Genomic DNA, 20,484 nt, shown 5'->3' with positions numbered 1-20,484 from the left:
ATTTGAGATTTATATTATATTATTAAATATATATTTATATTGATAATTTAGCAGTCGCTTGTAGGTCACAAGGAGGTTATAACTGGTGGGTTTTATTTCATAGAATATAAAATGAAAATATGTAGAGGTTTTGTGAACCTAAAACCCCCTAGACATAAGGGCGATGGAACCGGAAAGGGTCAAATGCTAACTCACTTCTGGGGTTTGCATACAATATAAAATTCCTCTAAGGTTCTCTTCAAGAAACCCATGATTTCAAGATGACCTGTGACAGGCCGTTTACAGAACGTTCTTTTGAACTAAACGGACATCGCCGACTACTGGCATCGCATTTGTAATGAAGCTTTTTTTATTTGCCGTTGTGGCTCTTTGTGAATGTTCAGTTTTTCATTGTGTAAACCGGGTCTTAGTCAATAGTTTTCAAGAGCGCTTCGTTTTGCTCTCCCAAGGCGTCAATCTGTTAGTTGGGACAGAGAGCGGTCTGATGTTACTGGATCGCAGCGGTCAGGGGAAAGTTTATCCTCTCATCAGTCGCAGACGCTTTCAACAGATGGAGGTTCTGGAGGGACTTAATGTACTGGTGACAATATCAGGTGAGAAAGTCTCATATGTGACAATCCAGTCTCTGTTACGCAACATCCGTCCTCGTCTGATTTAAACCCACAGCACGTGCTGGTCTCTATTTCTGTCGGTCCGTGTGTTGAAAGTCTTGCTCGTGACATTTCGTGTGGAAATTGCTGTGGTTATCATTTTAACATTTAGAAGTTGTGTAAAGTCTGTTTTACTTGTTTTTGGTGAGATTTTGTAATTTATCTACATGTTCAGCGATTGCATTTCACACAAACATTTTGTTTTGCAAGAATTGTGGAAAGGAAGTTTATTGGCCCACACAAAATAAAAGTGTCCTGGAGCAGATAAAATGGATTTGTTTGATAATGTACATAGAGGAGACTGATGAAACAACACAAATGAAGACTGGTCTTGTGTGTGTGTGTTTATTAGGGAAGAAGAATAAGTTGCGTGTGTACTATCTGTCCTGGCTGAGAAACAAGATTCTTCACAATGACCCTGAGGTGGAGAAGAAACAGGGATGGACGACCGTAGGAGATCTTGAGGGCTGTGTTCACTATAAAGTTGGTATGTCACTCGCACACCCACAACTCTCTCTTAAACATCACACTGTGTGACACCCACTCTATAAAATCTTTTCAAAGCAAGTTTTATTAATTACTTTAATTCGTTTATTATAAACGTGTGATGTTGGACACACATGAAAACACACACCATTGGAAATGAATGAAGTAATGGTGACAGCCGTAATGGAGATCATCTACATTTGTTTACCTCTCAGACAATCCTAGCAAACTATTCCAGAAGGTTAGCGATGTAAAAGAAATCATGTTAAGCACAATGAACATGAAGGACTAGAGATATCTTGAACACTTGGTGACACTTTATATCACATCACTTCTCATAGTATTGCCCTCATTAGATTTAGTTGTCATCACTTTTGTGGTGTTATTCTGCCGTTCTGTTCATTCATCTTCAGTGAAGTACGAGAGGATCAAATTCTTGGTTCTGGCTCTGAAAAACTCTGTGGAAGTTTACGCCTGGGCTCCCAAACCCTACCACAAATTCATGGCGTTCAAGGTAACTATGTGCTGAGAGAATAAAAAAGCTGGCAATGTGTGTTTAGTGTTTGCTGTGTTTCATCTCGCTCATACAGAACTTTTTACACAACACACAAGTGTTTGTCTGCGAACCAAAACAGAATGCGATAAATCAAGTGTTATGTGTGTTTAAATGACGGATGAACGTCTGTAATGTTTTTGTGACTTCTGGGAAACATGTCAAGTTTATTTCTATTGTTGTGGTAGTCGTTTGGTGATCTGGTACACAAGCCACTGCTGGTGGACCTGACTGTTGAAGAAGGCCAAAGGTTAAAGGTCATCTATGGGTCGTGCTCTGGGTTTCATGCTGTGGATGTGGATTCGGGAGCCGTTTATGACATCTATCTGCCCACTCATGTATGTATGACAGATTTAGTTGTAGGTTTCAAGAGCAGCAGCGGTCGCTCATCTTTTATTCTGTGTGTTTCTCCAGATTCAGACCAACATTCAGTCTCACGCCATCATCATTCTGCCCAACACGGACGGTATCGAGCTGCTGGTGTGTTATGAAGATGAGGGCGTGTATGTCAACACGTATGGACGCATCACCAAAGACGTGGTGCTCCAGTGGGGCGAGATGCCCACATCTGTCGGTACGTTAGGGGCGCTACTATCATCCCTTTAACAACTCCTCACATGACATGACATGACCCGACTATCCCGACCAGAGCACGTTTACATTATTATGATGCAACTGTTCAACGGTAAGACATGCACACACTCTCAACACAACAGAGTGTGTTGTCAGCTCATGACATCAAAGTAACACAAGAGTGATTAAGTCTCTTTCTCCTGCGGCACACGCCGATCGTTCTGCACAACGCTGCTTGCTGTCTGACAAAGCAAACATTTGGAACGCGGTGACACAAGGCAGCATGTAATCTGTATAAAGTACTTTCTTACGTTGGCAGCTGAAGATTAAGCAGACTCGTCTCTGTCAAGAGAAAAAAACCTTTACTGTCAGCAGACAGAACCCACGCACACACTCCACTGCAGCGATTCAGTCCAACACTGCTTCACTGTCAATTCTGCCACATGTACAGTCCACACATACAGAGGAATGAAACTGTTACTCTCAGACCCTTGGTGATTACATATAACACTACATACAATAAACATATATTTGTATATAAATACAGATTATAATGTAAAATGCAACTTTTACAAGCAGGGATATAAAAAAAAAAAGATGGTAATGACAGATAGAGTAGAAACCAGTGAAATACACAACAGTGCAGATGTGAGGGAGTGCACAGAGGTTATTAGTCTGTTTACAGTGAGTGGTGCTGGAAAAGTGCATTGTTCTTTACCAAACTGTCGTTGAATTGTTGGAAGAAGTTGCTGTTGGAGGGTGTTTTGGTACCATTCTTTATTCATGGCTGTGTTTTTGGGCAGAATTGTGAGTGATCCCACTCCCTTGGATGAGAATCAACCCCACACATGAATGGTGTTAGGATGCTTTACTGTTGGCATGACACAGGACTGATGGTAGCGCTCACCTTTTCTTCTTCGGACAAGCCTTTCCCCAAACAATCGGAAAGGGGCTTCATCAGAGAATATGACTTTGCCCCAGTCCTCAGCAGTCCATTCACTATACTTTCTGCAGAAGATAAATCTGTCCCTGATGTTTTTTTTGGAGAGAAGTGGCTTCTTTGCTGCCCTTCTTGACACCAGGCCATCTTCCAAAAGTCTTCGCCTCACTGTGCGTGCAGATGCGCTCACACCTGCCTGCTGCCATTCCTGAGCAAGCTCTGCAGTGGTGGCACTCCGATCCCACAGCTGAATCCTCTTTAGAAGACGATCCTGGCGCTTGCTGTACTTTCTTGGACGCCCTGAAGCCTTCTTAAAAAGAATTGAACCTCTTTCCTTGAAGTTCTCGATGAACCTATAAATTGTTGATTTAGGTGCAATCTCGTAGCCACAATATCCTTGCCTGTGAAGCCATTTTTATGCAATGCAATGATAGCTGCACGCGTTTCTTTGCAGGTCACCATGGTTAACAATGGAAGAACAATGATTTCAAGCATCACCCTCCTTTTAACATTCAAACCCAATCAGCGTGACATTATGATCTCCATCCACGGCTTGTCAACATTCTCACCTGAGTTAACAAGATGATTACTGATATGATCTCAGCAGGTCCTTTAATGACAGCAATGAAATGCAGTGGAAAGGTTTTTTTGGGATTAAGTTCATTTCCGTGGCAAAGAAGGACTATGCAATTCATCTGATCACTCTTCATAACATTCTGGAGTATATGCAAATTGCTATTATAAAAACTTAAGCAGCAACTTTTCCAATTTCCAATATTTATGTAATTCTCAAAACTTTTGGCCACGACTGTATGGTACTATGACGTATCATTAAACCACTAACTGTTCTGCTGGGTTATTATTGGTGAAAGAAGAAAGTAGTTTCCCAGAGGGTTTTAAGAACACTGATGTTGTATGATGACTCGTCTACACACTTGTGCCGTCCAACTATTTTTGAAATGGTTTGTGGTGTGTGATGTGTATCAGTGGCTGTGATTGTGTCCAGTAATTTGTGGCACTATAGAATGGTTTATGCTTCAGTGCACTGGTGGGTTGGGTTATTTCGCGAGCTGGATGTTGTGGGCCACTCCTCGAGAACCTTGGTGACCTTTGAACCCTAGAAAATAAACTATTACACCCAATCTGTTATTAATGTGGAAGAACAGAGTAACCCATGTCAGCTTTTTCTGTGTCAGTGCACGTTTTTTCATCTTGCTTCCTAGGGTGAAGTCAGTTTGTACATAAAAGATGATTTTAGACGAATAACACATGATTTAATATAAACCTGTGTGTGTGTGTGTGTGTGTGCGTGCGTGCCTGTGTGTGGTGCTGTGAGCAGCGTTTAGACTTATTTTAAGTTTATGTTTATGTTAAGACTTGTTGTGTCATTCTGTGTTGGGTCGTCTTGTACTTGTGACTTCAATGTTAGTGAATTGTGACAAGTACGTGGACCATATGTATATTTGTTGATGCTGTATCTGCAAAGCCAAAATACAATATCAATTTATGAGTTAAATGTGTTTAATGTAGGGTTATATTCTTTTATTAGGGTGACGCACACAGTCAGCCAATCATCTGCCTGAAACTCATAAAATCACCTGATCAGGATTTTTGTTGCTGATTGTTTAGTGTTCTACTTTTAAGGGTCCATGAGATGCAGTCACATGTAAAAACTTGTTCTCCAGCCGCCATTGGATGTTTAAATTCTTCAGTGTGATTATATACTTGTGTTGTTCTGCTAACAATCTTGAAATGGACGATGTCTCTAGAGGAACGTGCCATGGATGTTTTCATGCTGTTTTCAGTGTCCATTGGAAACTACACATTTGTGTCAAACACGTTTACTGATTATCTGTACTTTTGTATCTGTTTCTCATCTGTATTGATGTCTTGCAGCCTATATTCGCTCAAATCAGATCATGGGCTGGGGAGAGAAGGCTATTGAGATCCGCTCTGTAGAGACCGGACACCTGGATGGAGTTTTCATGCACAAAAGAGCCCAAAGACTCAAGTTCCTGTGTGAGCGAAATGACAAGGTGATCTTTTAATATTTCTGATAAAATATTCTGCCGTAACCGGGGGTTCCCATGAAATAGTTCTTGGTTTATTTCACCCCAAAATAAAATAATACATGTAGAAATGTTATGGGTCACATTTAAGGTCCAATTCTCAGTATTAACCAGATGTGCTGCACACGTGCTGAAATGTGAATCCAAAGCTATTCGGTTGTCCCCTGGTTTTCTAATGAGTTTGTGTTTAGTTATAAGATGTTCTACAAAAGGGCTTGATAACATGATTTCTTTGTTTACAATTGAGAGAGCGGGACCTTGATACTGAGGCTTCACCTCATGCTCACTACTTCCCAGACTCCAAAGTGACATCATCGGCACAAGATGTCGGCGGCAATATCGTGGACATTTTAGCTTGATTTTTTTACAGGGAAAGTCAACGGCGTCTATCTATTTCTGAACTCTGTTATTAACTAACTTTAAGGGATGTAGAATAAAGCATTAATGTTTGCTTTATACATACTTTACAGCCAATAAGCATTCTAATAAGCGGGGAGTTAATAGTGAGAGTTGGACCCTAAACTAAAGTTTTAACATTTTATTAGAATGAAGAAAACCTCAGTGGTCAACTTCAGTAAATAAACGAACCCTTTTTGTATCTCTGATCTATAGAAACAAATCCTATAAACAAAATAATTTGAGATTATCATTCATGAATGAACCATGAATGATTGTGTGTGTGTGTAGGTGTTCTTTGCATCCGTGCGTTCTGGAGGTTCCAGCCAGGTCTACTTCATGACTTTGGGTCGCACATCTTTGCTGAGTTGGTAATAGTCCCAGAATCTTTCCAGGACTGTTCTCAGAATCTGCAAGTCAACATGACGGCCTGAGGCCGGGCGACACACGATCAGAGCCTGGTGTGAATGACTGACAAACTGAACTACACAATGCGATTAGACAAAAGATCCAATGGCGTCCTTTTGCAGCCCGCTGCATGGGAAACGGCTGGAGAATCCTACAGTATTATTGCTCGTCTGTGTAAATGTCTTTCTCTAGAATTGAGTAGAATCTGACTGGTCTGAGAGGTGCGCTGCTGTTTCTGTCAGACAGTCACTAATGTGTCATGGCAATGAAGAAACACTAAATGGCTTGTTTTTTAATTTATTTCTAATGTTGATGATTTTTATTTATTTGTTGTTTTTTTTACGTGGGGTTAACGTGACGGGATTCCTGGAGTGAGGCGAGGGATGTTTCATTGTTTGGATCATGTTATTAATTATCTGTCATCAGAAACCTAGAGGAAGCAGACAGCGGTTAGCTTGACATTTTCTCCAGATTAAATGTGAATCTAAAGTGGATTTAATGTGGACTGTATTGTGACAGATGTGCAGGACACTTTGTTGCCTCCTTTTTCTTTTCTCTTCCGGTCTTTTCACTCCTCCTCTCTTTTCACGTTAATATTCAGTGTATGAATATGAATGGTCTTTTGCTTTATAATGTTTAACAACAATGTAAAGTTGGTGACATTCTATTTTTGAAAATGCATCGTTGTTAAATATTATTGGCCAATATTCGTGTTAATCTGCAGACACGCCTTCTTTAACTAAGGTGCAATGGATAATGTTGACTCTCCTGTATTGTCGCTTTATAAATCCTCTAGTTTCTGAAGAGCTTGTTCAGTAATGACCCAAGGGTATTGAACGATAGCCCCTTACCTCACAAACGTGAAGAATCCTCTGTCATACTACCAGCCGCTCAATCCCTCACCTTCATTACTAACCATTCATGATTCACTTCAGAACTCTCCTGCTCAAGACAACAAGCCAAATCTCCTAACCTTTATTATTGTTAATACGCTCAAGGATTATATAAACCCATATATGTCATTATAGATGAGTTATCTTTATCATGGAGGATTACTATCATTCATAATTTAGATTTCTGATAAAATCCCATCAGTACTAAAGTGATGAATGATTGAACCCAATCCCACACATTGCTTCAGAGTTGCGTTTCCCTTTGTATCGCTACGTCGTTCTTAATACATTGCTGCCACTCCTAAGGTAAAACTTAAGAATGATGTAGTGTTAAGGTTTCGGGAAACCCAACTCTGTGCTTTTTTTGTTAATTAAAGGTCTCACAACAACACACGTGTGTGCTCATTTAAGTTGATTTGTGTGGTTTTGCTCATTGAACTCTGCTCTCAAATGCAGGTCTGTTCTGTTTGTATTCTCTTTATTCTGTTTAGTTAATGCCTCATGTTTTCTCTTCCCACCGTCAATAATTATACGTCTATACATAACCAGTCATGTTTTTTGTTCTTTTTTTGCAATCATTTGTTTTTGATTAGTAACAAACTTTCAGTGAGATATTGAATTTATTTCTGACCATGGGGAAAACAAGTGACAGAAACTGCCACGAAAATAAAACTGCTTGGGCTTTTTTATTCTGGAAAATATTGTGAAGTTTCCGTGTCGTGGATTTCATAACATTAGGGGCCTGAAATTAATAAACCTGAAAAACAATTAACAAAAAGGTTTTATTATTGATGTGACAATTCATTACCTGACATGAACTAACAATGAAAAATCTATTTGTAGAACATTTATTCAAGCGAGTTCATGTTAGTCAATACAAATAGAATTGTTGATTGTCTGTTCATGTTCATTCTTTGTGCATCAGCTAAAGTGAACGGATGCAACGTTTGAATTTAAAAGTTATGGCAAATGAACAAAACCGCTTCAGCATTTCATTTCAACATTGTTCTTTCATGTTCACTAATATAGTTACCTAATGCTTGCAAATAGAATGTTTTTAAAGCATACCATAAAGATTCAAGGAAGCAAAGTTTAACACTAATGTTCACTGCTTGTGTCATTCAAGATATTCCCCTTTTTTGTATTTAACTTAGTGTTTTTAACCATAACACTTGTTATTTAGGAACAATAATGGAGCTAGTGTTTTCTAAGCACTGCTTTGACTTTATGAATATGTGGGCTGACTGGTTGTCTGTCGAGTTGTGGCACTGTATCGTTTGTCCTCTCTGTATATGACAGGAAGTCCTGTATTATCCTGATGGTTCATTTGTTTTCTTTGAAAATAAACGGTTTAACTTAAGGAATCGTTCTTTGCTAAAGATACCCATTTCTTATATTTGTAATGTTACAATTCTTTTTATAAAATGGTCAAGTGGGCTACAGTGCCTTTCATACCAGCTAAAAGCTCCGCTTCCCACCATGCCTAACACACCCCTTCGCTGTTATAAAGTGCACTGTAACCCGCTGCTTCTTGGGGCTGATTGCTTGATATTTTCATAAATGGATTATGAATCGTTTAAGGGCCAGAAGGATACAATGATGATATTTAATTCAAATTTATTTATGTAGCGTTTTCCCAATTTTGCATTGTTAAGCAGTTTACAAGTGTGTAGATTTTTCAATCTTCTAGTAGGAGATGGGTGATAAAAGCAAAAATCGACATAATATAAATTATTCTAAAATGTTTTGGCCTAGAATGACGTACACGTATAACATTTTAAAAGCATACATTTTTAAACTCAAATTTAGACTTTAAATTCAAATTTATTTCTATAGCTTTTTCCCAATTTTGCATTGTTGTTAAGCAGCTTACAAGTGTGTAGATTTCATCTTCAGACTCTAACTTTGAGAGGAGAGTATTAAAATCAATCACACAATGTGATTTACAAAGGTTTGCGCTCGTCATTGCACTAGTATTTGGCTAGACGTTCTGATTCGACCGTTTAGTCTGAGCAGCGCCACACGAAGCTGAAAAATATTAATCACTTATTATTTTTAGTGCCGGGTTAATGCAAATCTTGTGTTTTTCATGAAAATCCATGTACACTCTGTCTAGGGTCACCAAAAATCTAAGACATTGAATATTTCAGAACACCTCTCACGTGAGTTAACCTTTCTTAGACGATCTCATCATGTGCAGCTAATCAATGTCAGGATCCAACATAGAGTTCCTTTCCAGCTGTTCAATCATTCAAAAACTGACACTGTCACCAACTCCTCTTCATCTGACTGTAAGACCTTTAATATTGCTGTCGTATACATCTTTGATGGTAGTGGCCTGGACCGAACAGCTACTGTTGGAGCTACTGTTGAATACAATGTACTTTTTAATGTATAAAAGTCAGTATTTGTGATGAGTTGTGAGAGTCCCTGCCTAGTGACAAGAAAAGAGAAATCTTTTTTTCTAATGGACAGACCTACTCGCAACGATGATGTGAGACACCAGAAGTGTTTCTATTGAGAGAAATTCCATTAGATGCAATATAGTGTCTGTGTCTTACCCAATAACTGAGACTGGAGTACGCAAGATAACGCTACATTGCGGTTTTGTTTTCTGAAAACAACACTGCAAATGACTCATTTTTATGTCATTTTTACACATGAGAGTTGAGGAATATTAGATAGAACCTAAAGAAAGGGCAAAACATCATTTGATGATTCCCTAACCCCCAATTTTACTGTCTTCCCAAAATAAGCAGTAGATCTCATGTGCATTATTTGGTCTAGAAATAAGGTTTCGTTAAATAAATCTGAATACAGAATTCAATCAAACTGACATGTTTATACATTTCTCAAATCTTTTGAGCTCCAACCTTGATGAACCACACCTCAGCAATCTTATCAAGGACATGCAGTGGCCCCCAGGACAAGGTTTTGGGAACCCTGCTATACTGTCTGTTTGGATTTTTAAATACACGTATAGATTGATTAATATAGATTAGACCGTGTGTCTGCTATACATTATACTGTTTAAAATACAACTTGAAGAGTTCACAAGGGGAACTGCAAATGTCAACAGTTTCCTCTTTTCTTTCCAAAATGTACAAACATGAAACATCACTATTGCATTACAAGCCTGCTAAACACACACCTACATCATGAATCAAAGTTAGATTTTACCAAGTAATTTACCCTTAAACTTGTTGCATTATTCACAAAGAGTGTAAAATTCAGAATTTGGAAGCTAGATTACTGTGGTCAAACAACTCATTATTGTCTGTCTGTAACCATAAAGAGTGTTTTGTTTGTTGGGCTGCAGAGAGATGCTCATGCATCAAAAAACACAACTTAAGTGTGTCATCTCCATGAAACACATGTCATGATCTTCGTGTGTTTATTTTCATAAATGTCTATGATGGGATATGATCTGGTTTGAAAATGTGGAATTTCCATATATTGATGAGGAACCTTACTGTGAACGGGAGTAAGGGATTCCCCTGTAACCTGCCCATAAAACACAGAACGGCTGACAGCAGATTAAAGCCTTTATATTCCTCTGCTTCATTTCAAAAACACTTGCTCATTTCATCATGACCATCAATAAAAAGGTGAGAATCAGTTCATTGCGATTACAAAATGTATACTGAATATTCTCATTGTAACAAAGACTAAATGTAAATAAACGTATGGTTCTCATCTTACACTTGACTGACAACATGTATTTCCCCCAAATAAGAGTAATATTGGGGCTCAACAATGAATCGGGTTTAGTCAAAGATAAGCATTCTAGTTTGATTCACTTTTAAATGTTTACATAAATATGAACAGAATTTTATATTTGGTTGTAGGATAAAATTTTGCTTTTAATTTACTTAAGAACTCACAATTTTGTATAGATTATGTTGTAAATGAGTTTTTAATCTTTTAACTGTATGACTTTTAGTTTGATTTTGATGTTGTGATGTTTGTTTTTTCTTGACAGTGTATCTTTGACTTCTGCACATGCATTATAATGTTTTCCATGACATTATTCCTAACCTCTGCACTACCTCTTAAAGGTATGTGAGTTAAAATCTATAAAAGTATAATTCTGTGGGAAAATACTACGGAATTGAGTTTATTATTTGTCTTGTAAAGCAAAAATCTACATGATATTATCAAATATACTAAAATGTTTTGGCCTAGAATGACGTACACATGTAACATTTTTAAATGACCGTTTAAGTGACCGTAATATAATTATATACAATTTTGAAAGGATAATTTTTTAACACTAAAACAAGTGAAAAGCAGTATTGTCATACATAGTTGTAGAACATATTTATATGAAAAAACTTTCTAAAAACAAATAATTAAAGATAAATATTATGTTTACCATGAACAATAAAAATCATTAAAAAGGGCTTAATGGAAAGTTTTAGTAAAGATTATGACAAATGCCTTGTTTCACAACCCTTACAAAAAAGACGCACAAAATTCGAATGTACAAAAGATTCATGTGTGAAATGTGTGTTTTTGTAACATTTTTGTGTGAATCACATATGATAACATGTTCTTCACATGTTACCATATGTTGCACGTCACATCATGTGAAAACATGTGAAATTTATCTGTCTTTTCTGTAAGGCAAGATGCGTATTTTGTTTTGTCTTCTGGTTACTCCATAACATTTTGTAATTGGCCTAGACAGCTGTGTGGTGGTTGGTCCAGAGATCCCTGATTTTCACATTCAAGGAGAAGCGGTAATCATAAAATTTCCATTTCTTGAAGATGCAATTCGTTACAGGAAACTGCAATTGGACAACAGCTCAACATTCCATATTAATCACACCAACCAGAGAAAGCATAGAAGTCTAAGGAGTTGTTGTGATAGGGTGGTGCAGAATGGGCGTGGCATCTTGCTCCTCCCATCTCACCCTTCTGATTCTGGAATTTACACCTATGGTTTAAGGTTAGATCTTACTTCTCACTTCATAAGTTCAACAAACACATAATGACTCATGTAGTAGAATTCAACCTTTTGCAGGTAGCAATGTCTGAGGAAAAGCTAAGCAAAATGTCTCAAATTATTTCTCCCTTGAGCATGAGACATGATTGCTGATTAAACAACAAAGTTGTAAATGTATTCAATTATAACTAAAATGAATTAAAAAGTACTGTAATAGAACAGAATTTATTATATTGAACTGTATACAATTAAAGAATATATGTGAAGTATTTATAGAAGATATTTGAGTCACATTACCTTTTTCTACTGGTTATAGTTTATTTATAGTATGTTTAATATATCCTTTGAGTTGCAATATTTCCTTCCTTTTTTGTCACCACATTGTGGAATGTTGTGGCTCACTTGAACTTTGGAGATGTTCTTCTTGGCCAGTTTACATTTTCCATGTCGTAAACTCTAGGGGGTGGGGCTGAATTTGTTGGCTGTGAATTTTTTTTCATGAATCACATGTTAACCCTTTCGTAAGATTAAGCAGATGTGTACAGATCTATGCTTATTTCTACTTAAGATTGGAAAACGAGGCCCGCTAATTTGAAAGAATTTCTTTAAACAATTGTCCGGATTGTTATTCCCCGCAAGTAAATTATAACCCCCCCCAAAAAAACAATAAATTGTATATTAAATAATCATTATGTGCGTCAATGTAACTCGTTGTTTATCTGAATAATTGCTCTTGGAATTGTATCATATCCTGTCTAAGTGGTGTTTGCGTTTCTTATCAGTGGAGACACATACTGCTTGATTGGGAGTATTTCCATAACCATTTATGAATCCGAGGAAGCCAACATCACTGTAATGCCCTATACTGCACACGCAGGAGAGAATACAAGAGTTATTTGTCCTCATTTGAAATATTTCAATAGGGCAGAAAATCCACTGTGGTACAAGGTATGTCAAATGTAATGAAGTGGGCCTAATTTACGAACAATCAGTTAAATGAACTAACAAAGTAAAATTGTCTTTATTTGTCATTTGATTGTTTATTGACAGGATTTTCAGAGCACAGCTCTCACTGTTGGTGAAGGACAGTACACAATTGAGAGAGGAATAATACTGACGATCAGAAACATCTCTGTGAAAGATCAGGGCTTCTACACTTGTAGATTAAAAGTGATTCTTAACAATATCCAGTATAACGTGAGCAGAACTTGGAGAGTGTCAGGTAAATCAATTCTCAACATTCTGCTTGTAGAAATGTAACAAATGCCCTTTTTTTAAAATAAATCAAGTTGTTTCACTAACATCAAAAACTTAAGAACACAAAGAAAATAGAATTGGGACTCATCCATTGCTTCAGACCTGTTCATGTCAATTACTAAAAGATTTGTGACCAAAGTCATTTTCCAAAAATAAATAGCTGTTTCATTAATAACAAATCTATTTGAAACTTAGTCATTTTATCTAATAAAAATAATAAGGATACAGTATATATAAATCATAATTGCCTCCACAGTCACATCAAACATAGCTTGAATTTTTGGACCCTAAAACATTTGAAAGAAAAGAAACCCGATTCACAGGAAGTCTTGAGGGCTGCATTTCCTGATAACGTTTGTCTCTTAGTGCACCAAGCAGACTCTAAATTTTAATTTTAATTTAATTTAATTTAATTTAATTTTAATTTTTTAATTTAATTTAATTTAAAGGAACACCTGAACTCCAGTTAGACCTTTTCTAGGCGTGATTGCCGAACTATACTGTACCTTAGGAGGTTACTTTCTGACGTCCCATGTTACCAGATGATTTCCATGGCGATGGTGCTGAATTAATGGATATCGACCCTTCGGCTATCAATTATTCCCTCTATACAGGGACTGCTTCACTGCGTTATGTGAGGAAGCGACATTCTTTATAAAATAAGCAAATTGTAAACTAAATCCAACCATGGATATTACTTAATTGTAAAATGAGTGTGTGAACCCGCAGTCTCATGCCCAAATGTATCAACCCGCTTGAACAGTGCTTGAACACTGGATACGCATCCGCCCATGTACAGTACGAAGCATGTAGCTTATGGCCGCGTTTTTTAAAACATTCAAATATAAACAACATCATTAATCACACTTACAATATCATGGGGAATAATTGAAACAAGTATGCCATAATTGTGAAATTAATATTGAAATTAAACGTAACCTATTCATTTATGATGAGAAAAATCTAAAGAAAAAGGATGTGAATGTTTTTTTTGCTATTTTCTGCTTAAAAGGTACATGTGCCATGAGAGCCTACCTTTGATTGTAACTGTGTTTGGGAAGTCCTAATCTATATTCTCATAATATATGTCGCTATAGTCTCTGTATTTAACTCAATACAAGCGCAGAACGCGGAACAAATAGTCAACACCTATAGCAGGAAAAACACCTAGAGCTGAATTGAGGGTCTGGTCCGTTGAGTTTGTCTTGACCAAAAGCTGCTGAATTTGCTGCCGTGGCAGATTAACTTTTCTATAACTATACTTGCAACATAAATTGCAGCCAGGTTTTCACATCTTAAATACATTAAATACATTGATTTAGCAAAAAAAGCTTTATCGCTGCAGTTTGACTAACCTTCTTACCTCAATGTATCTCTCTAAATAAACTCTAAATTCTTTGGTTTGCCAGCTGATGCACCGTGAGATCATGTCAGTAAGGTTTACAACCATCAGTGTAAAGACAATTATATTCATGGCATGTAAACACGTCAACATACAGGAGTATTTAACTTTACATTTACATTTTATATTTACATTTAGTCATTTGGCAGACGCTTTTATCCAAAGCGACTTACAGTGCACTTTACCAGTTCAGTGGTTTAACCCACTAGACCACCATCACTTTAGAATTGTTTTTTTTATAGACTGCGATGTGAAGAAGCTTTTATCAAAGTGGCCACTAGCAGGGTGAACACTTAACAGTGATAAGATATAGCTAAAAGCAGTCCCGCCCAGCCTACTCTCCAGTCCCAGGTTGCCAACCCATATATCTGTAAAAGCACCACCACACTCATGAATGCATATAGTATACCGCTATATAATCAAGAGAATTCTGAAAGATTTATTAAAAAAAAATTAAATCACTGTCTAACTCAGCAAGTTAAGAGTTAGATTTAGCCTTAGATGGGATATGTATACAACCCCCAAAGCACAGGTTTTTCAGCTGGCAGTTTTCAATGCACTTTTGTGATCCATGTGATAACCCTGCTATAAAGTTTCTACATAAACCCACCTTGCTAAAAAATAATATTACATCAATTCTATTGGTTTACTATTACTATTTTCAACCACAATTAGTCCTTTTACAAAATGTAAAAATAATGTATTGGGCATTAACGGGAGTTCTTTTTTTTTCAGCAGGGCATGTCATGATCCTGTCCTCCTTGTCAGGAGTTTTCTAGTTCTGTGGACAGGGTCATGACAGTACCATGTCTTTTATGCTTATTGTGTTTTGTGTGGAAGCACGTGGCTTTTGTTGTGCCATGTGCTCTCCAGTCGTGTATCTTGGTCCCGCAACCTTGTTTCCCCGTCCATCTTCCCATCAACATTTCATTCCCCTAACCTGCCCAGTATAATTATCCTTTGTTAGTTTTCTCAATTTAAGGTGCTCTTGTTTTCTGTCCCGTGCTCGTCTGTTTTGACCTCTACCCGGTGGTCTTGTCCTGAAATTTCTGACAGGGCAACCAACATAATGTAAAATATATCCCTGGGAAAATCGTCCGACTTTTATCAAATAATATGTATATTTTTACAATAGTTTAGGTCATCATAGAGGGCCCTGAGGGTTCGCTACTGGTTTTGACTGACTAAGGCCATGTCAAAGACTTAAATCATGTTGAAATAAATGGTTAAAATCAAACTCTAATGCTCTTCACTAATAACTAGATTTTTTTGTCTAGTTTTCACACACTGGGTCACACTTATGAGTGCAAGTCGCGCCTTTTATTGACATTAATTGTTAACTACAATAATTAATATTGAACATTTACTGCAGTTTTATCAAGCACCCGCTGCACTTATAGATGCTGTTATTGTCTCTAGCCGATTTTCAAAAGGCTTGACAGGAGTTCTCATCTCTTATCCTCTAAAATAATTTTATACATTGAAGTATAAGTTATCTCTACCTTTCTCCCTCATTTACTGATTCACCACTCAAACTAACATTTGTGAAGTTGGGTACTTTGATACCATTTAATATGCCAACAATACCCTTACAGTTATGTTAATGAAAACAAATACAGTATGCTCATTTTAGTAAAGGATATGCAGTGGTTCTAAAAGTGGGGGTGAGTTATCAGCAGAATAAACCGGCGAACAGAGTACACGATTGCGATCCCGTGACGTTTCCGCGACAGAGGATGACCCCGCATACAGCGTAGCGCCAAAGCTTTCATGGGCAGTATTACGAAAACACTGAAAAAGTGTAGTTTAACTGCTTGCCTTTCATGATCTTCTTTTGTTTCATTTCTCACGGGTGCACAAACGGTCCAAAAGTCAATGCGTCACACTTTTCTAACTCTAAACGGTGTTGTTATGTTTCCTCACGCTTTTTTAAGTGAGTATACAGAAGTTCTGGATTTTTTCTATTGTGTATAGAGCGTATCCTTGCATATCACGAAGACTAAACCACTGGCTAAGATCGCTTCAGACCAACCTTCTGAACGTATAACTTTCAGAAGGTATACTTAACTAAAAAGGTTTCGGTGAAAACATACTCTGGTGTAGCGATAAGAAGGGTTTGGGAAACGCAGCCCTGTACTATTGGGAAAGAAGGTCCATTTAAAAGAGTGTCAATTAAGCCCCCAAAAAAATTTTGGACATAAAACTATTTCAAGAGCTTCTTGCTCTAAGCTACATTGTACCTTCCCCCCCTCAGCACACAATCTTCTTTCTATAATGGCAACCCCTCACTTCCTTTTGTCAGGCCCTTCATAATAAGAGTCCAAAAATGTATCCTCACAATTGCAAACCAAAAATGTATGCAAAAGCAATTGCAGTAAACAGAAACAAATGTTGAACGAATAAATACGATTTTGGCTTGGAATAATTTAACGAAAGCAAGGCTGCTTTTCCTGGCAGTGTCCCAGTAATTACAGATGTCACATGTCCATACTTTATAACCCATGCACTGCTAAATGGAACAAACTGTAAATAAGAAATAACAAATAGCATCTTTTGTCAGGTGATTATTTTTGTCTCTCGCTAACCCTTTATCTGTTTGAGTAATTTTCTTTTGATCACTCTTGCAGTTTTAGAAGTTTCCAGCCCTTCTCCCGTAATCTCTGAAAATCCCCAAGTGTTTTCATGTGAGTGTCAGAAATGTCATTTAAATTTTTCTCCCAAAAAAAACTGACCCGAGTTAACAATGTTCATTTATTTTTTCAGCATCAAGTTCTCCGTTTCCCTACATTACCTTTCCTGTTGATGGAACCTTCATTAAAAGTCATTCTGGTATGTGCTGCTATTAATGTTGTAAATGAATCGTTGCAGTGAAGAATTATGCGGGTAGGGTTTATAAAGACAAACTTTTATGGAATTCACGGCAAGTCCATTGAAAGTGTCAAGGACACTTATAGCTAAAACAAAGGTAAAATATTTTCGGTAACCTTAGAACAAAAAGGTCTCATGATATATTTTAACTCTTTCAATGCCATTGACGAGTTACCTTGTCATTTAAAAAAAAAAAACGCTTCCCCGCCAAAGACGAGTTATTACTGCAATAATTGTTTATACTGTTGTACATCAGGTGGCGCTATTACACACCACTGGGAAAAAGTACAGAATCCCAGAACCTAGAACGTATATGTTTTAGCAGTTTTTAATGATTGTTCTAAGTGGAATCTGGGAGGAATCTTTGACAAAACGTTTATTATCTCAGCTGTTTAATCAAGTTATGCATTTTTGAAGAAACCTACCCACATCTACGGAGTGATAAAAAACGAAAAAATGAAAATAGAAGAATATAGTTTCTTTTGTTTAAAAGCTGAGACTCTGTTCTTTCATTTGACATATTGTTTGTCCATATATTCTTTACAGGAAATTAACTTTGAGCCTTTAAAGTTGGGTGAAAATGTTAAAAAACGCTGGCGCAGGCTGGCAACATTTTTTTAAAGAGGCTGGCGGCGAAATGAGTTAATGTATATATATATATATATATATATATATATTCATATTATTTTTTATTCTAAAGGACTTAAAAATGAACATAGTACCTTATTGAAACAGCAGACAATATGTTTGGCTGTTTTTTGCGTGAATCATTTTATTCTCCCACAACTTGCACACTTGCAAAGCATTCCCATCTCTTGTTTTTATTTAACGACATTATCAGCAACTAGTCGACATCGACTTTTATAACGTGACTTAACTTTTGACTTTTCTAAAAATGTCAGATCATTCAACATCTAATCTCTTATGTCCTATGCTTCAAATGATCCAGTTCAGAAATCAACAAATAATTTTAATTGAATTGTACACCAGTTCAGACAGGTTTACTCATTACTTTAATTCCTAAAGTACATTCAACAGTGAATGTAACACGTTACTTCCTACCTCTGTGAATTGCTTATCACATTGAGGCGATTCATATGAACTAAACCAAGAGACTGGAAAATGAGCTGCTGCAATAGTGGAAAATATGTGGAAAGTAATTATAATTAATGTGTCTTAATACCATTTACTGTCTTAATTTTTTCCCTCAAGTACTACCATTATTACTATTATTATTATTTTTTACAATATGATGTATGTTTGTTTAAAGACGACTGATCATTCATGTCATTCACGAACGAGAAGCAGAGGGTCCTTTCTTTCATGTACGAACGTTCAGACTCAAAACACTGTCTCGTTCATTCAGTGAAGGGTCGTTCAGTACCTTCAACCAATCATATGCTCATGCTCAAACAAACCATTGGCTTGTGCCTTCACCTATAGGTGAACCCATTGTTTCTTTTTCTTCTATTCAGTAGTCTTAAATTGTGCTGTTCATTTTCAGGTTCACGACTGGAGATTCAGTGCAAAGTGTTCATTGGGAACCAATCAGCTGAGTTCACAGATGTCACATGGATGATTGGTGGCACATCAGTGGAGAATTCTTATCTGGGTAAACGTGTCTTCCAGAATGAAAAGAGGTTAGTATGACTAATCTGAATATCATCAGATTTGTAAATCTTTCTGTTTAAAATGCACAACTTTACGCATTTCTGTTAGACTTTTATAACATTAATAGATTATTTGAAATTTATTTACAGTTGTATTACGATGAAAACTATGGAGGACCAAAGTACTCAAAATGAAATAATTAAAATATGAATTAATTCAGTGAACCACTAATACAATTTTCTAACTTATTTAGTAACAATGTAATTATGAATTAATTGAATTAACCATTCATTCAATTATTTCATTTATTTTGTAATGTCTCCTGAAAAAATATTATTCATTGTTTCATAATAGCTACTGTCAAAAACGAATTGTATTATTGGTACACTGAAATAATTACTCTAATATTTTAATTATTTCATCAATATTTCATTGCTGTGGTCCTCCATAGAAAACTCATCTCAGAAACTGAATTCTTTGTTTCTAGAATCTCAGCCAATCATATTGAGGTGCAGCTGGTAATCCTCGAGCTACGGGAGGAGGACAATGGAGCAGAATTAAAATGCATCAGTCAAAACCAGGCCAAAAGACAAGAAGTTGTCACTGAAATTAAACTGGAAGGTCAGAGAATTGTGTACATATTATGAACAAACATAGTAAATAAATAATGGGTTTAATAATTTTAACTCAGTATCTCTTTCTCGTTCTGTAGATTCAGAGTCTGTGTGGTTGGTGGTAGCCATGGCCTTCTCCTGTTTTATTGTAGTTGTGTTTATATTTCTGTATCATTTGTGTCAAAAGCCACAGAAACAACAGGTATATATTCTGGCACAACAAAAAAGCACAATTTGATGATTCTATTGATGATGACTGTAATCTTGATCCGTTCTGTTGAATTGGTCTTGTGTTTATTGTAAGGTTTAGTTTACTTTTCTCTTAGTCACAGTAGACCTTGTGAACAATTCCTGATGTTTCTTTTGTTGTTGTACAGTATATACCCTTCTGTGTTTTGTGAGGACTTTTCATGTAAGGATGTAGATTTTTGGGGGGAGATTCCTTAAGTTTACAGTTTTGCATTGTTGTTATAATGAATAATGTTATGTTTGTCGATTAATTGTTTTTCTTATATTAAACAGTTGTTGAAAACCAACACTTTTCTATGTTCTCATTATGGTATTCAATTTGATGTACAATAACAGAAACAAGTGATGCATTATTTATGCGGACTTTTAAAGACTCATTTAACCGCGTCCTCAAAAGCAGTTTAGAGATAATTTTTTCATGTAAAACATTGACACGAAACAAAATAGAGATACAATAATTAAAATGCATTCTCATTAGAAATTCATTTGTTTTGGTAAATATAGAAAGTAAGGTAAATGCTCCAAAAGCTCATTTGAATTGCACATTTCTTGCCCCATATTAAATCG

At 36.5% G+C, this 20,484-nt stretch overlaps 2 protein-coding genes across 3 annotated transcripts in view; both read left to right on the top strand.

The window, feature by feature from the left end:
- Positions 1-8,328, top strand: part of map4k4 (mitogen-activated protein kinase kinase kinase kinase 4) — a 58,070-nt gene extending 49,742 nt beyond the window's left edge. For both annotated transcript variants that reach the window (XM_056754847.1, XM_056754846.1), the window contains 7 exons: positions 450-593; positions 1,003-1,137; positions 1,550-1,650; positions 1,878-2,027; positions 2,104-2,263; positions 5,099-5,238; positions 5,959-8,328. In XM_056754847.1, coding sequence (XP_056610825.1) covers positions 450-593; positions 1,003-1,137; positions 1,550-1,650; positions 1,878-2,027; positions 2,104-2,263; positions 5,099-5,238; positions 5,959-6,042 — 914 coding nt within the window. In that variant the 3' untranslated portion in view covers positions 6,043-8,328. The remainder of the gene's footprint in view (positions 1-449; positions 594-1,002; positions 1,138-1,549; positions 1,651-1,877; positions 2,028-2,103; positions 2,264-5,098; positions 5,239-5,958) is intronic.
- A 122-nt stretch (positions 8,329-8,450) lies between these two features.
- On the top strand, positions 8,451-20,204 carry LOC130427395 (interleukin-1 receptor type 2). Its single transcript, XM_056754849.1, has 10 exons — positions 8,451-10,576; positions 10,951-11,026; positions 11,655-11,919; positions 12,699-12,864; positions 12,967-13,138; positions 17,203-17,259; positions 17,339-17,404; positions 18,948-19,083; positions 19,542-19,675; positions 19,767-20,204. Exons 1-10 carry the CDS (start codon positions 10,559-10,561, stop codon positions 19,904-19,906), a joined length of 1,230 nt encoding a protein of 409 aa, XP_056610827.1. The 5' UTR covers positions 8,451-10,558; the 3' UTR covers positions 19,907-20,204.
- The last annotated feature ends 280 nt before the right edge of the window (positions 20,205-20,484 follow it).

Source organism: Triplophysa dalaica, chromosome 8 (genome assembly GCF_015846415.1).
Source record: "Triplophysa dalaica isolate WHDGS20190420 chromosome 8, ASM1584641v1, whole genome shotgun sequence".
NCBI lineage: Eukaryota > Metazoa > Chordata > Actinopteri > Cypriniformes > Nemacheilidae > Triplophysa > Triplophysa dalaica.
This window is presented reverse-complemented; position numbering and strand designations above follow the sequence as displayed.

Coding starts and splice junctions, on each gene's coding strand:
- LOC130427395 (XM_056754849.1), top strand. Junction 12,865..12,966: donor AAAATCCACTGTGGTACAAG/GTATGTCAAATG, acceptor GTTTATTGACAG/GATTTTCAGAGCACAGCTCT. Junction 17,260..17,338: donor AAATCCCCAAGTGTTTTCAT/GTGAGTGTCAGA, acceptor TTATTTTTTCAG/CATCAAGTTCTCCGTTTCCC.